The sequence below is a fragment of the Tupaia chinensis genome, unplaced genomic scaffold (assembly GCF_000334495.1).
Source record: "Tupaia chinensis unplaced genomic scaffold, TupChi_1.0 Scaffold000354_1, whole genome shotgun sequence".
Lineage (NCBI taxonomy): Eukaryota > Metazoa > Chordata > Mammalia > Scandentia > Tupaiidae > Tupaia > Tupaia belangeri.
The window spans coordinates 1,316,671-1,332,247 of record NW_006159849.1 but is presented as its reverse complement, the minus strand read 5'-3'; the positions used below and the strand labels follow the sequence as shown (position 1 = coordinate 1,332,247).

At 39.5% G+C, this 15,577-nt stretch overlaps 1 protein-coding gene across 1 annotated transcript in view; it reads left to right on the top strand.

Annotated features, from left to right (window-relative positions):
* Positions 1 to 15,577, top strand: part of SLC1A1 (solute carrier family 1 member 1) — a 122,422-nt gene that overhangs the window by 56,016 nt on the left and 50,829 nt on the right. The window contains exon 9 of the mRNA XM_014589345.1: positions 10,635 to 10,775. Within this exon, the coding sequence (XP_014444831.1) occupies positions 10,635 to 10,775 (141 nt within the window). The remainder of the gene's footprint in view (positions 1 to 10,634; positions 10,776 to 15,577) is intronic.

The following is a 15,577-nucleotide window of genomic DNA, read 5'->3' as shown; positions in this document are numbered from 1 at the left end:
TGTGTTATGAGGCTTAAGTGATCTACCAGCCCCTATGGCTTCTCTGAATGTATCTCCTCCCACTTGCCCTGGGCCCACTTTGCCTCAGCCACATTGACCCCAGGCTATTCCCACAGGGCCTCTGCTTTGGCTGTTCCCTGTCCCTGGGGTGTTCCTCCTGGGAACCACATGGCTTGGTTCCTCTCTTTCTGCACATTTTTACCCAGATACCACCTTCTTAGTGAAGGCTTCCCTGGACACCTTAACTAACATTGCAATACTCCTCATCCCAGACACTTCCTGTCCTACTTTTCAGTTATATTTATAGATTTTTCTCTCCCAAGAGCTTAGCATCATCCAACTTTTATTTTTCTTATCTCTCTTATTGTCTTTCTCCCACTAAAGCTATCTCCACTGTGCAGGCATTTTTACATTCATGGCTCACTGGTGAATTTGCAGCATAGACTATAGTGCCTAACACATTATTGTTCCTCAATAAATATTTATCTAGTGAAAAAGTCATAGAAGGCCAGTTGGTGATGAGGTGGGTAAGGCAGCTGGATCCCATATGGCTGACTGTGTGGTCTGAGTCCCAGATTGGGCAGCTTGAAAAACATGCAGGCATGAACGTGTCCATACCCAAAATCCCAAGAAGAGAATGGGGGAGAAGGGACTGTGGTATGGTCTTCCACCCTGCAGGGTGATTTCTCACTTTCCCTTTCTCCATCTCTCTTTCTCTCTCTCTCTCCAGCAAATGCATACACCCTATAGCAAAACTAAATAATAATAATGGTAGTAATAATAATATAAAAGAATTAGGCAAACTGTAAATAATTGTTGGGTAATAGAGTCCATAATCTTATACGGGAGTATTTGGAAAAGCAGTGATTGGGTTTTTTTCTGTTTTGTTTTTAAATTTGCTATAGAGCACATGGTCTCACTGGAGTGAGAGAGAGGAAGTGAGGAATCACACCCACACTGCAATCCCTTCTCCTTCATTCTCCTCTTGGGATTTTTTTGGGCACACATGCACACATGCTTAGAATGTTTTTGAAGCTGCTGGGTCTGAGACTTGTGGGATTGTGGGATCTAGCCACCTTAGCCACCAGGCCATGGAGCTGGTCCCAATGATTGTTTTTTTGTTTGTTTGTTTATTTGTTTGTTTGTTTGTTTGTTGGAGAGGTTTTTGCTATAGGGCGCATGCGCTCACCAGAAAGACAGAGAGAGACAGAGAGACAGAAAACGAGAAATCACCCCCCAGGGGGGATGGCCATGCCACAATCCCTTCTCCTCCATTCTCCTCTTGGGATCTTGGGCACGCACACACACGTGCCCGGCGTGAGTTTAAGCCACCGGGTCTGAGACTTGAACCACAGTTGGCTACATGGAAGTTTAGTGACATAGCCATTATGCTAACTGCTGGTCCCTGTTTTTGTTTTTTAGGAGAGATTTTTGCTATAGGGTGTGTGAGAGAGAGACAGAGAAAGACAGACAGAAAGCAAGAAATCATCCCCCAGGGGCATGGTCACACTGCAATCCCTTTCCTCCATTCTCCTCTCAGGATTTTGGGCATGCACACACACACACACACACACACACACACACCTGGCATGAGTTTTAAGTTACTTGGTTTGGGACTCAAACTAGAATCAGCTATGTGGGAGTCAAGTGACATAACCATTACAGCATCTGCTGGTCCCTAATGATTGTTTTTATGTGACAAGTTCTATATATAGCAAGATCTTTCCTATATATTAAGGAATTTTCAGTTTTAATCTTTACTAACTCCATTATCCATCTTAAAATGGATAAAATTGGAAAGTGTAAGGAATAACCAGTTGATGATACTACAACTATTGATAGTAGGTGGTTAAGCTAATATGGATGGGTCCTACCATCTCAAACGCAGAGAAATTTAACACTCTGCTTCAAATTAATATGGAACTAAGCCCAAACTCAAAAGAAGTAAAGGAAAATCCTGATGTGCCAAAAATTAAAAGGGAACTTAAAACCAGAAGAGTAAATAAGAGCTGAAGCTAAGGTCTAGATCCAACTATAGACCTTAATGAAGGGAAATAGGAGCCTTAATATCTATATAGGGAAAAGATATGATCTTACCCCTTCTGTGAAGGAGCTAAAAATCAAATTTCTGCATAAAACCTAGAATCACAAAAATTGGCCTTGTCCCTGGAAAGAAGAGGAGAAAAATTGTGACCAGTAATTCAGAAAAACCTCAAGGAAGCTTGCCATCAGCCATGTCTAACAGTAAAGGGGACAAAGAGGGACTTATGAAAAGAAAAAATTTTACTTTTTATTTATTATTATTTTATACCTCAAATCACATATACATCATTTAGCTTGTAAAGAGCATTTACTCAATATGAAATACACCTTAGACAAATCCATTTGAGAATCCTATACATTATCAACAAGCAATAAACCATTTCTGTTTCCCACAAATGTCTTTCCTCCCCATTTTTTTCTCCCTAATTTCCTTCCATATACTATTCCCCTCTCCCACCCTCCTTCCACACTGTCTCCAGTGCCCATAACTATTTTCAGTGCTTTTATGTCCTCCAAGCTTTCAGTCTTTGCCCTAGAGTATGGACTATCAGTATATGTTAAATGGAGACATACAATGTCTCTCTTTCATAGCCTGACTTGCTTCACTCAGCAATAAATCTTACATATTCATCTACTTTCTATCAAATGCCAGAGTCTTGTTTTTTATGGCTGATTAGTATTCCTTGGAGTATATGTGCTGCACTTTTTCCATCTATTCATCTGTTTGTGGATTTTTGAGTTGGTTCCATGTTTTAGCAATCGTGAATAATGCTGCAATAAACATTCATGTGCAATCACTTTTCTGACTGAGCATTCTCCTGTCCTTTGAGTAGATACCCAGGAGTGCAGTTGCTAGATCATATGATAGTTCTATTTGTAGGTCTTTCAGGAACCTCCATATTGTTTCCACAGTGGCTGGACCCATTTACATTCCCATCAACAGTGCAGGGAGTTCCCATTTCAAAACAACCCTGCCAACTCTTACCATATTTTTAATTTTTAATCTTCACCATTCTGACAGGGTTTAGGTGATATCTCATTGTGGTTTTAATATGCATCTCCCTTATGATGACAGATGTTGAGCATTTCCTCATGTGCTTTTTGGCTGTTCATATGTCCTCCTTAGAGAGATTTTTGTTCAGCTCATTTTCCCATCTTTTAATTGGGTTAGACATTTTTTGATGGGTAAGCTGCTTGAGTTCCCTGTGTATTATGGTTACCAGTCCCTTATCTAATGCATAGTTTACAAAAATATTCTTCCATTCCAAGGATTGTCAATTCACACTAATTACTGTGTCTTTTGCTGTGCAGAAATTTCTTAATCTGATATAATCCCACTTGTCTATTTTGGGGATTATTGCCTATGCTTTGAGGGTCTTATTTAAGAAGTCTCTGCCTACTTCAATGTCTCCCAGAGTTTTCCCAGTGTTTTCCACCAATAGTTTTATAGTTTGATGTCTTAGGTTTAGATCTTTGATCCATTTTGAGTTGCTTTTTGTTAATGGTGAAAGATGGGAATCCAGTTTCATCTTTCTACAGGTGGAGACCCAGTTTTTCCAGCACCTTTTGCTAAAGAGGTTTTCCTTTTCCCACTGGATTGACTGGTATCCTTTGTCCAAAATCAGTTGGCTGTCTGTTTTGAGATTTATTTCTGGGATCTTTATTCCATTTAATTGGTCCATCTGTCTTCTTTTGTGTGCCAATACCATCCTGTTTTGATTATCATAGCTTTATAATATATTTTGGGTCAAGGAGTGAGATGCCGCCCACTCCACTCACTCTTCTTGCACAGGATTGCTTTAGCAATCAGACAAATTCTGATTGCCTTTTCTAGATCTGTGGAGAATATTTCTGGTAATTTGACTGGAATTGTGTTAAGTATGTAGATTAATTTGGGTAGAATTGCCATTTTGGATTATATTCATTCTTCCAACCCAGGAAGAGGGGATGTCCTTCCATTTTTTTGTGTGTCACTTTCAATATTTTTTAAAAGATTTTTATAGCTTTCCTTGTAAAGATCTTTGACTACCTTGGTTAGGTTTGTCCCTTGATAGCTTATACATTTTGTGACTATGGTAAAAGGGATTACTTTCTACCTAGGTCAGCTTGGTGTTCATATATAGAAATGCCATAGATTTTTGGATGTTGATTTTGTATCCTGCCACTTCACTGTATTCATTTATTACTTTGAGAAGTTTTTTCATAGATCCCTTTGGGTCTTTTATATATTCATCATGTCATCTGCAAACAAATATATTTTTAACTCTTCTTCCCCTATTTGAATGCCTTTTATTTTATTCTCTTTCCTGATTGTATTGGCTAAGACTTTCAGTAATATATTGACAAGAAGTGGAGAAAGTGGACAGCCTTGTCTAGTACCAGTTTTTAGTGGAAAAGCTTTTAGTTTTTCCCCATTCAATATAATGTTAGGTATAGGTTTTTCATATATGGCTTTTACTGTGTTGAGAATTGACCCTTCTATGCTGATTTTGCTGAGTCTTAATCATGGAGAGATTTTCTATTTTGCTGAATGCTTTTTCTTTATCAATTGAGATAATCATATAGTTTTTATCTTTCTTTCTGTTAATATGGTGTATTACTTCTATTGTTTTTGCATATGTTGAACCACTCTTGCATCCCTGGAATAGAGCCTACCTGGTCATGATGCATAATCTTTTGTATATGTTGTTGGAGATGATTTGCAAGTATCTAGTTGAGAATTTTTGCATCTATATTCATCAGAGATATTGATCTGTAGTTTTCGTTTTTTGTCATGTCTTTATCTATTTTGGGAATGAGGATGATGGAGGCTTCATAAAATTTGGGAAGATTTGGGAGGATTCCTTCCTTTTAGATCTTTAGAAATTGAGGCGAATGGGGTTACCTCTTCTTTAAAAGTTTTGTAGAATTCAGAAGTGAACCCATCAGGACCTGGACTTTTCTTTGCTGGGAGATTATTTATTACTGAGTCAATCTTTTGGCCTTACCAGCTCTTACTCCTCCTTTTCCTGACAGACCCTCTCTACCTTTTGTAAGAGACTGTGTTTACCTCCATCCTAACAGTTTACCATTAGGTTTAACTCGTTTGTCCATCTTCCTCTTAAAGGTGCCTTCCTGAAGGCAGGGACCATACATCGAGCTGTTTTTGTAGCTGCACAGTGTGCCACAATGCCTGTTTGTGTAGGTGCTAGGTAAATGTCAATGGGTACTTATTAGTGAGTAGAATAATAAATGTACATATGAGTGAACAAATGAATGTGTAGATAAATATTGGGTCATCAGAAAAGTAAGAACAAGTCTTTCTATTTTTTTTAATGCAAAAATGCATCATGACTTTTCTAGGAAAGGATGAAGGGTGAATTAGATAATCTCTGCCCTCAGTTAAAATTCAGCTCTCATCTTGGGACCAGCAGTTAGCATAATGGCTATGTCGCCGAACTCCCATGTAGTCAACCACTGTTCAAGTCCCGGACTCAGTGGCTTAAACTCACATCGGGTGTGTGTGCGTGCGTGCCCAAGATCCTGAGAGGAGAATGGAGAAGGGATTGTGGCGTGGCCATCCCCCCTGGGGGGTGATTTCTCGCTTTCTGTCTCTCTGTCTTTCCGGTGAGCGCACGCGCCCTATAGCAAAAACCTCTCCAAAACAAAAAAAATTCAGCTCTCATCTTTAAAAGGGATATTTACTTGGTTACTTCATAATAAGAATCATTTTGCTCATGATCTATGGGTCTAGCTCCTTTTAGAGTACTGAATCATTTGTAAGGTAAAGACTTTGTGTGCTACCAGATGATAAAGTTGGACAATAAAACAATATTGTGCATGTATTTTCTTATTTATACCAAATAGGTCAAAAGAGTAATTTAAATATTCGATATTTTCTTTAAAATGTGCCACACATCATGGGAAGTGAATGACCTAATCCTTCTTTATTTTCCTCTTATTTTTATTTGGGTTGGCAGATTAAAGGAAGTTTGAGGAGGGAGAAAAGAAAATTATAGGGATGACAAAGAAGAAGCCCAATTCCTTCATTCTCAAATTCCATAATATGCCATACTCTGATGTCCAACATAGCGGACAGTAGAATTACGTGGATAGTCAAGAATCTGGATAATTGAATGGCTAAAACCATCCACTCTAGGCCACAAACTTCTTAAAGCATTGAAAGTACAGCTAAGTGTACTCCATATGATAATGATATAGAATAAAATATAACCTTTGATTCAGGAACTTCTTCAAGATCCATCAATGCTGGGAATCACTCTTATGTGCACAGAGATGCAGCTTTAGCACACTAATAGGCCAGAGAGAAGCTATTTCTTCTATGGGCCCAAACATCTACCCCAAAGAAACTCACCAGATCCTCACTAAAATCAACTTTCTTCCTGAGTCAGACTGAATTTTTAACTGTAGATAGTAGACAAAAAAGGATCTATGGCTGGGAACCAGCAGTTAGCATAATGGCTATGTCGCTGGACTCCCACGTAGTCGACCGCAGTTCGTGTCCCGGACCCGGTAGCTTAGAACTCACGCCGGGCACGTGTGCATGCGTGCCCAAGATCCCGAGAGGAGAATGGAGGAGAAGGGATTGCGGCGTGACCATCCCCTCTGGGGGGTCATATCTCGCTTTCTGTCTCTATGTCTCTTTCTGTCTGTCTGGCGAGCGCATGCGCCCTATAGCAAAAACCTCTCCAAAAAATAAAAATAAAATAATAAAATAAAATAAAATAAATAAATAAGAAAAGGATCTATGACTCAATGTAAACGTCACTGCATGCAACCCCAAAATCCCGAAAGGAGAATAGAGGAGTAAGGATTATGGTATGGCCATGTCCCTAGGGGATGATTTCCTGCTTTCTGTCCCTCTCTGGTCTCCAATGAGCGCGCAGTGCCCTATTACAAAAATCTCTCTTAAAAAAAAAAAAAAAGAAACCTACCAGAGTCAATCATGAGGACTCCACCTCAGTGACCTTCTCTAATCCCAATTACCTCCCAAAAGACACACCTCTCGACAGTATCATCTGATTACATCTCCACTCTTTCAACAGTGCTACAATAGCTTGCTAGATTTTAGCACAGAAATTTGGGGCAGTGAACACACTCAAGACATAGCAGGGGTAGAAACAGAACTTCAGCTTGCTCTTCCCAGCACCATGTTCTTCCCAAGCTACTTCTTTATTTTCTTGGGGTCTGCTTGCCTGTGTGGGGGAAGAAAGCTCAAGGATAGTGTCCTAGGTCCATTTCTGGGACAGCAGGGGTCCAGCTAACTACTTTACCTTCCTTTTTGGCCCTCCTAAAGACTTCTGTAGAGCTGCCAGGGAAGTTGTTGATATTCCTCTTCCCTAGTTCTAGAAGTAGTGTTGCAGATGGGCATGTCCTGACACCTCTAGCCAGGGAGTTATTCCCAGCAGCCTTTGGCTTTAGGGAACTCTCTGTGCTTCATAATCTGGTCCAAGGTTCTGACTCTGTTAATGGGTAAGGAAGGGCTATACCCTGTGAGATCCTGACCTCATCTTGGGATGTGGAGAATCTTCCAGTGATTTTCCTTGTCCTGAATCTGCTTATTTCCATTTGCTGGAGACCAAGACGAAGCACACCCATTTTCATGCTGTAATTTTTGGGGTGAAGTCTTCCCCCAGCCACTTTTTATACTTGAGGGTGACCTTCTTAAATCCTTCAACCTCTTTTTAGCATTAGATTGAAATTTCTATTTTATTTCCAGTAAAATAAAAAATAAGTATTAGAGTCCAATTCATGGTTTTCAACTTTAAGAACAAGCTTGATCACAAGATTTAACTGCCAAATACAGTAACCTATTAATTATGCATGCCACCTTTGATTACTTTCAAACTACTCTTCAAGGAAACTCTTTCATTTCTCCCATAAAAACCCATATCTGGATAAAGGCTAAAAAAGAGCAAGTACATTTCTTTCTAACTGCCCTGCATTCATTTGGGGTGGAGATGACTAGAGGCACAGTTAGTCATTAGTAATAGAAACCCTAAGATTGGGGCATGGGGGTTCTTTCATTATTCAACAAAGTGCTTTGTTGGTTGGTTTTTGGCATAGGCACATCTTTATTGTTACTTGCTCAGCTTTCTTTGACATGCCCCCAAAATGTACTAAGATCAACTTAAATAGTGCAAGAGAGAATATATTTGTTTGTTTTTCAAAGCCCTGAACATTACAGAGTATCTTTATGGCATAATATAGGTATTTTATATAGAAGAGCTGAATATAGGCAATTGATAAAGCAGAAAATGAGTGTTAGGCTTTTTTTTTCTTTTATGGAGAGGTTTTTTTGCTATAGTAGGGCATGTGCACTGACCAGAAAGACAGAGAGAGATAGAGAGACAAAAAGCGAGAAATCACCCCCCAGAGGGATGGCCACACCACAATCCCTTCTCCTCCATTCTCCTCTCAGGATCTTGGACACGCACGCACACATGCCCAGTGTGAGTTTAAGCCGCTGGTTCCGGGACTCAAACCACAGTCGACTCTGTGGGAGTCCAGCGACATAGCCATTACGCTAACTGCTGGTCCCAGTGTTAGGTTTTTTTAATTAACTTAAAATATTTTTAATTCTTGCTATAATTAACCATGTCGGAGTCACTGAAATGAGGTTTTAAAACATGAACCAAGGGGCCAGCAAGTGGCATGGTGGGTAAGGCAATGAATTTCCACATGGCTTACTGTGGTTCAAGTCCTGGGTCCAGTAGCTTGAAAATTATGCTGGGTATGTATGTGTGTGTGCCCAAAATCCCAGGAAGAGAATGGAGGGGAAGGGATTGTGGTGTAGCCATCCCCCTGGGGGGTGATTTCTCACTTTCCCTCTCTCTCTGTCTCTCCCTCTGACAAGTGCATGTGCCCTATGACAAATAATAATAATAATAATAAATTTAAAAATAAACCAAATAGAATGGGTAGTTTTGGCTTAGCTAAAATATGGGAAATGTTTATGTGTATATGTTTGTTCTAAGGATGATTATAAATTGTGCATTCACAATTTAGTAGTGTGCATATACTACTAAATGACCAGAAATGCATTTATTAGTTGATGCACAAAACAAAGAAATCAAAGCAAAGGTATTTGTAGGGAAATAAAATTAAGATAACACAGAATGCATCTTGTGAGGTTAATCTATTTGGTCCACTAACAGACATGGGAAAGATTCCTGAACTCAGATGAAAGTTATAGTACTGATTATTTTCCTTGTCCTTTTTTACTGTCCTTGAGTTTTTACAGTGTTCAAGCAATTCTGAATTTAAGTTTGTGAATTCACATATCCAGTGATACCTTCCTTGACTCTTATTGGCATTTTCTTGCCATTTAGTCATCGTGCTTTCAATTAGCATGTCACCCATTGGAGGCTGATGAAGAGAAAAAGATATCAGAGTCATCCCAATTCATTTATTTCTCAATTTTTAAAAAGAAAATATATATTGGGAGGCAGAAGAAGAGGGTGGAGCAGTTAGATGTTATTAGAACTATTTGGAACAAGATAAAGAAAAAATATTAAACTTTTGTGATTTTTAGTTTTTAGATGGTATAATGGTTACGTCACTGGACTCCTGGATAGTTGACCACAGTTCCAGTCCCAGACCGGGCAACTTAAACTTATGCTGGGTTCATGTGTGTGCATGCCCAAAATCCCGACAGGAGAACAGAGGAGAAGGGATCGTAGCATGGCCTCTGCACTGCGGGGGACATTTCTCACTTTCTGCCTCTCTGTTTCTCTGGTAAACACACATGCCCTATATAGCGAAAATCTCTCTTAAAAAAAAAAAAAAGTCATTATTAAATTGTGTTATCTATACAAATGAAGGATTTTAGATAGAGATTCTTAAGGAACGATCTCAAAGAATAAATGTGTAACATTTCTTAATAGCGAATGTATCCCTACGTTTACATACATAAAAGCTTTAATATGCCAAGTACCCGGGATCATTTCTTTTTAAAAAAAAAAACCTCTTGATCATATAATCTTGAATACATCATTACTAGCAATAATAGAAAAGTGAAAAGCATTAAAGAATACAGTTGTTTGATAATACAATAAATATATCAACTCGACATAATATTACATTACTATTAAAATGATAAAAGTTCATAACAAGGAGTATTTATAATAAAATTTATCATAAAATGAACACTTATTTTGAAAATCTTAGAGAAAATTGCTATTAACTGATATTTACAAATTGATATTAAACTATAAAATATGTAAAATCTCTCCACAGGTAGACTAAAGGTGATATGTGAAAACAAAACAGTTATATTGAGTTAACAAGATGATGATCTTTTTTTTCTTTCTCATAGTGTTCTTTGATGTTTATCATTATAATAAATATAACTGACAGGGTAGAAATAAAAACCGGTTTTCATGTGAAGAATATTTTTTATAGATTTACTGAATAATGTATACCTTCTACTCTGCACCTTTCAAAATGTAACTATTTTTGAGACTCATGAGAGATGATCAAAACTGGTTTTCTTGCCACTAAGATTTGCATTTTTTACTTTGGGAATTTTTCATCAAAATACATATTCAACAATGTTCCTCTTTTTTTCTTTCCACTCTTGTTTTTCTTAGGCATTACTGTAGGAGTCTTGGTTCGAGAATACAGCAAGCTCTCAACTCTGGAGAAATTCTACTTTGCTTTTCCAGGAGAAATTCTGATGAGGATGCTGAAACTCGTCATTTTGCCATTAATTATATCCAGCATGATAACAGGTACCTTAAGAAAACTTATCTATGATTACTTAAGAAGCCTTCACCTGAGTTGTTCTTTCCTCACTATGGAAAAAAATTGTAATGCAGTAGTTGCCTTGCATACACACACACACACGCACACACACACACACACACACACTTGGAAAGTGTTTGCATGGGTGGAATCACTATTATTATTATTATTATCCACTGAGCAGCATTCTTTGTCATGTGCCACGCCTAGAGCACTGTCTACTACAGCTCACATCTTCCTTGCCAGCAATGTGAAGTTTTGGGAAGAAGGTGCCCCTTTTTTGAGAGGTTTTTGCTACAAGGCACATGCGCTCACTGGAAAGACAGAGAGAGAGAGAGAGAGAAAGCAAGAAATCACTCCCCAGGGGGGATGGCCACGCCACACTCCCTTCTCCTCCATTCTCCTCTTGGGTTCTTGGGCACGAACGCACACATACCTGGCATGAGTTTAAGCCACCGGGTCCAGGACTCAAACCCCGGTCGACTACATGGGAGTCCAGTGCCTTAGCCATTACACTAACTGCTGGTCCCTGAAGATGCTATTTTCAAATATAAATAAAACTCTGCTAAAGCACAGAAAGTAAAAGCTGGGCATATTTGGTCACTGAAATGTCAGCTAATGTCCTCAGGAAAGATGTGGTTGTCGATTTTAAGCATGTTTCCAGTAGTTCACAGTTTTGTCCTTTTTTTTTAATATTTTTGCCAGAGGGCACATGTGCTCCGCTTGAAAGAGACAGTGAGAGGGGAAGTGAGAAATCATCACCACCACCACCACCCCCCAGGGGGATGGCCATGACACAATCCCTTCTCCTCCTGGGATTTTAGGCATGCATACACATGTGCTCTACAAGAGTTTCAAGCCACTGGGTCCAAGATCTGAACCACAGTTAGCCATGTGGGAGTCCAGCATCCTAACCACCACTTTACCTGCTGGCCCCAGCTCATACTTTTTGAAAAGTTTATTTACTTCTTCCATGAGTGTGGGAGACGGAGTCAGAGACAGAGACAGATAGTGCTCACAGTAGGATCTTGAGGCTGCAATCCACCCTAGATTCACCCAGCGCTGGATCAACTTGACAGAGAGACAGAAAGCAAGAAATCACCCCCCAGGGATTATTGCCATGCTGCAATCCCTTCTTCTCCTTTCTCCTCTTGGGAGTCGGGGCATGCATGCACATCTACTTGGCATGAGTTTTAAGCCACCGGGTCTGGGACTTGAACTACAGTCAACTATGTGAGAGGTCAGTGATATAACTATTATGCCATCTGCTGGTCCCTTCCCTTTTTCTTATGAGAGTTTTTTGGCAGGGTCTCACTGTATTGCAATCCTCTTGCCTCAGACTCCCAAGTATTTAGGACCACAGGCATCCACCACTGTACCTGACTTACTTAGGCTGGCCCAGGAATCAACCAGACCTCCCAGGGGGCCTCAGCCTCTGAGTAGCAGTGTCTACTAGCACGTGATGCTGCAGCTGGCCAGTAGTTCACTCATTTGTCTCTCAGCTGCAGCTCTCCCACCCCTAAACCTAGCTGCCTTCAGATTCCTCTGCTCCCTGCTCTTCACCCACTTCCATTCCTCCATCGAACTCAGAACTTGCTAGGTACCTGCCCCGGAGGTGTGCCATGGGGTCTTCAGTCAAGTGCTGTGGGAAAGGCTTAATGACAGGTTCACACCAATTTTAAGAAGCTAGTACTTTTTTAATCTGATCTTGTGACACAGAAGAATTTGGAAATGACTTTCTCCTTATTGATCACTATATTTTAATGATTCCTTTAAAGCATAAGCTCCCTTATGCAGATTTAATTTGGTTTACAAAATACCATTTGTCAGGGGATGGTAAGCTTCTCTGTGCCTTCCATAGATTCTTATACTTATCTTAATTCTGATCATTGGTAAAGTATGACATGACATCACTAATGTTGTCAGCTTCAAAATCAAGGTTTTGTGTAACCTATGCAATTAGGAGTCTTTTCATACCCTCTTCTAGAACATTTTTCTCTACTGATACTGAACAGGTCAGAGACTGAGCTTGGTCCAGTCCTAGACATTGGCCAGGAGGAAGAAAAATTGGGCATCAGGATCTACTGCATTCAGCAACCTCACTGCTTGAAGAACTGTTGCATTGGTCATTGAACTTACTAAGCGCCAGACTCCCATCAGACTAGAGATCTTTGGGAGTTTTGTTCTTAAATGATTTTGATGTTTGCTTATTAGAAATAAAAAGAGAACATTCAATTATTTTATTTATGTGTTTAATTATGTTTTAAAATAACTGGTTTCCTTTAAGTGTGCCAGCCTGAGGGTCAAGGCGGCAGGCCAGTTGTTTATCTCATATAATGTTTAAGTTGTAGTTAGTATTTGAAACTTGGAAGATTACATGTAACATGGAGATTTCTCTTTAAAAAAATCTGGAAATACTAGGCTTATGTTCCCATTACATCTAGAACTCAGAGTGGTCTAGAACTCAGAGACAGCTACTCCATTCAGTTGTAGCATTTGAGGATGTCACAGTCACCACCACACCCTATTGCCGAATACCTTGTCCACTGTTTCACTTCCTTCACTCTACAGGGAGGTCCTCTGTAGGCATTGTAGGTATAACCCCTTAGAATTTCCTCTATATCAAAGATTCTTAATCTCTTCTTGAGTGCCTTTATGAGAAAGGTAAAAGTTTCGGGCTCTCTCAAGAAAAATATTTACAACTGTGCACATATATATTATTTTGCATGCAACTTCATAATGTTTATAAGCCACCTGGTGAGTGATATTATTAAATTTTTGTGTTTATCGGAGAAAGTATAGAAGGTTGATCCAAATTAGACAGCAAATTGAAATGTGTAGTAAACTAGGTTTTAGGAAAAAGGTTCAAGTACATACATGATACAAGTATTGCATGTTTGGAAATATGGGCCACTCTTGGCAGTCAGTAACTAGCAAGATGTTCGCAGTCTGGATGTTTTGTGTGCTAGCTCAGCCTTGCAAGTAATCTAGGGAAATAATTTACAGCAATCAGCATTCCATTGGCATAGCCCAGCTGCTTTTCAAAGCTAGAACACAGCCCTCGTAGTTCCTATTGTTGTCCTTCATCAAACTACCAGCAACTTGTCAGGAACTAGAAGAGAGAGCAAAACCACTACTTGCTCTTTTGCTATGGAGCAATGAAATGGTCAGAAACTCAGGTCATAAACAATGGAGGATGGGGACAATGATACCATATTCGTGTTTTAAGTTATCAGATTAAAGAGGAACAGGGACAATACTGGTATTGGCAAAGTAGTGGGAAAAGTGATTCATTCATATATTTTTAAATACTGTATAATTGGAACAAACTTTCTGCAGGACAGTTTGTAGCATGTTCTGATTTTTTTCCACCTAGAAATTATTTTTTAAAGAATTATTTAATTTCATTTACCAGTTTTTATTTATTTTTAATTTGCTATAGGACACGTGCTCACCAGAGAGAGACAGAGAGCTTCCAGGTCCAAAATTCAAACCATGGTTGGCCATGTGGAAGTCCAGCACCCAAGCCACCACGCCACCTGCTGGCCCCATACACCTAGTAATTTTATTTCTCAGAATTTATCATAAAAATTAAAAATCTGAGAGATTTAGGTCCAAGAATGCTCATGGTAGCATTTTATTATAATGTTGAAAAATTATAAGTAATCTAAACATATGCTATACCCATAAGTGTGTTACTATCACTATGCCACCAGTTAGAAACCTTGTTTTGAAAATATATTTAATTACATGATGAAATATTTCTAATACAGCATAAAGTGGGAGGACAGAATGAATTACACAACAGGATGTTGTATACAAACCAATTTTATTAACATGTACATGCATTTTAAAACTGGGATCAAAACCAGGAAGTTGACAGTGATTTGATCTAGACAATAAGAAAATATGCTTTCTTGGACTTTCCTTATATTTTCAAGGAGAACAATTGTTATATGTTGTTTCTTTTGTATTGTATTTTTTTGAGAGGTTTTTGCTATAGGGTGCATGCACTCACCAGAGACATAGAGAGACAGAGAGACAGAAAGCGAGAAATCACCTCCCAGGGGGATGGCCACGCCCGCAATCCCGTCTCCTCCATTCTCTTCTTGGGATCTTGGGCACGCACGCACACGCGCCCAACGTGAGTTTAAGCCACTGGGTCCAGGACTTGAACCGCGGTCGACTACATGGGAATCCAGCAACATAGCCATTACACCAACTTCTGGTCCCTGTATTGTATTTTTTTGAAGGAAGACAAAAGTGGAATGGACTCTGCTCTGTCCTCAGACGTGGCCTCTGGTCAGTTCCCTGCTCCCCTCCCTCATCTCTGTTCCTGGTCCTGCCCCCTGCTTTGCCCTGGTTTGCAGGTCCTCCCTCCAAACCCTGTGGTAGTCCTCAGCCTCCCCACCCAGACAGTGGTAAGGGAAATACATACTCAGCAGGGGCAGTTTTCACACTACAGAAGCCTTCATAAATCCAGCGGGTCAGCAGCTTGACTTACATTTATTAGACCCACGGAGGATGCTTGTGTGAAGCTGGGGAGGGTTGAAGAGTACCCTAAGGATACGTAAAGTAGAAGCAGAAATACGGCTAACACTAACACTGAGACCCAAGACTAATCCATGCTCCTGCATAAAGGAAACTCTCTTGTCAAATTAACAGGTAGGGAAAACAAACAAACAAACAAAAACTGCCCTAAAGCCACTGGTGACATGAAAATGCTTATCTTATAGCTATTAGGTTTCTTATTGGGAATAATCCCTCTTTGCATGAAGATGTAGTTAAG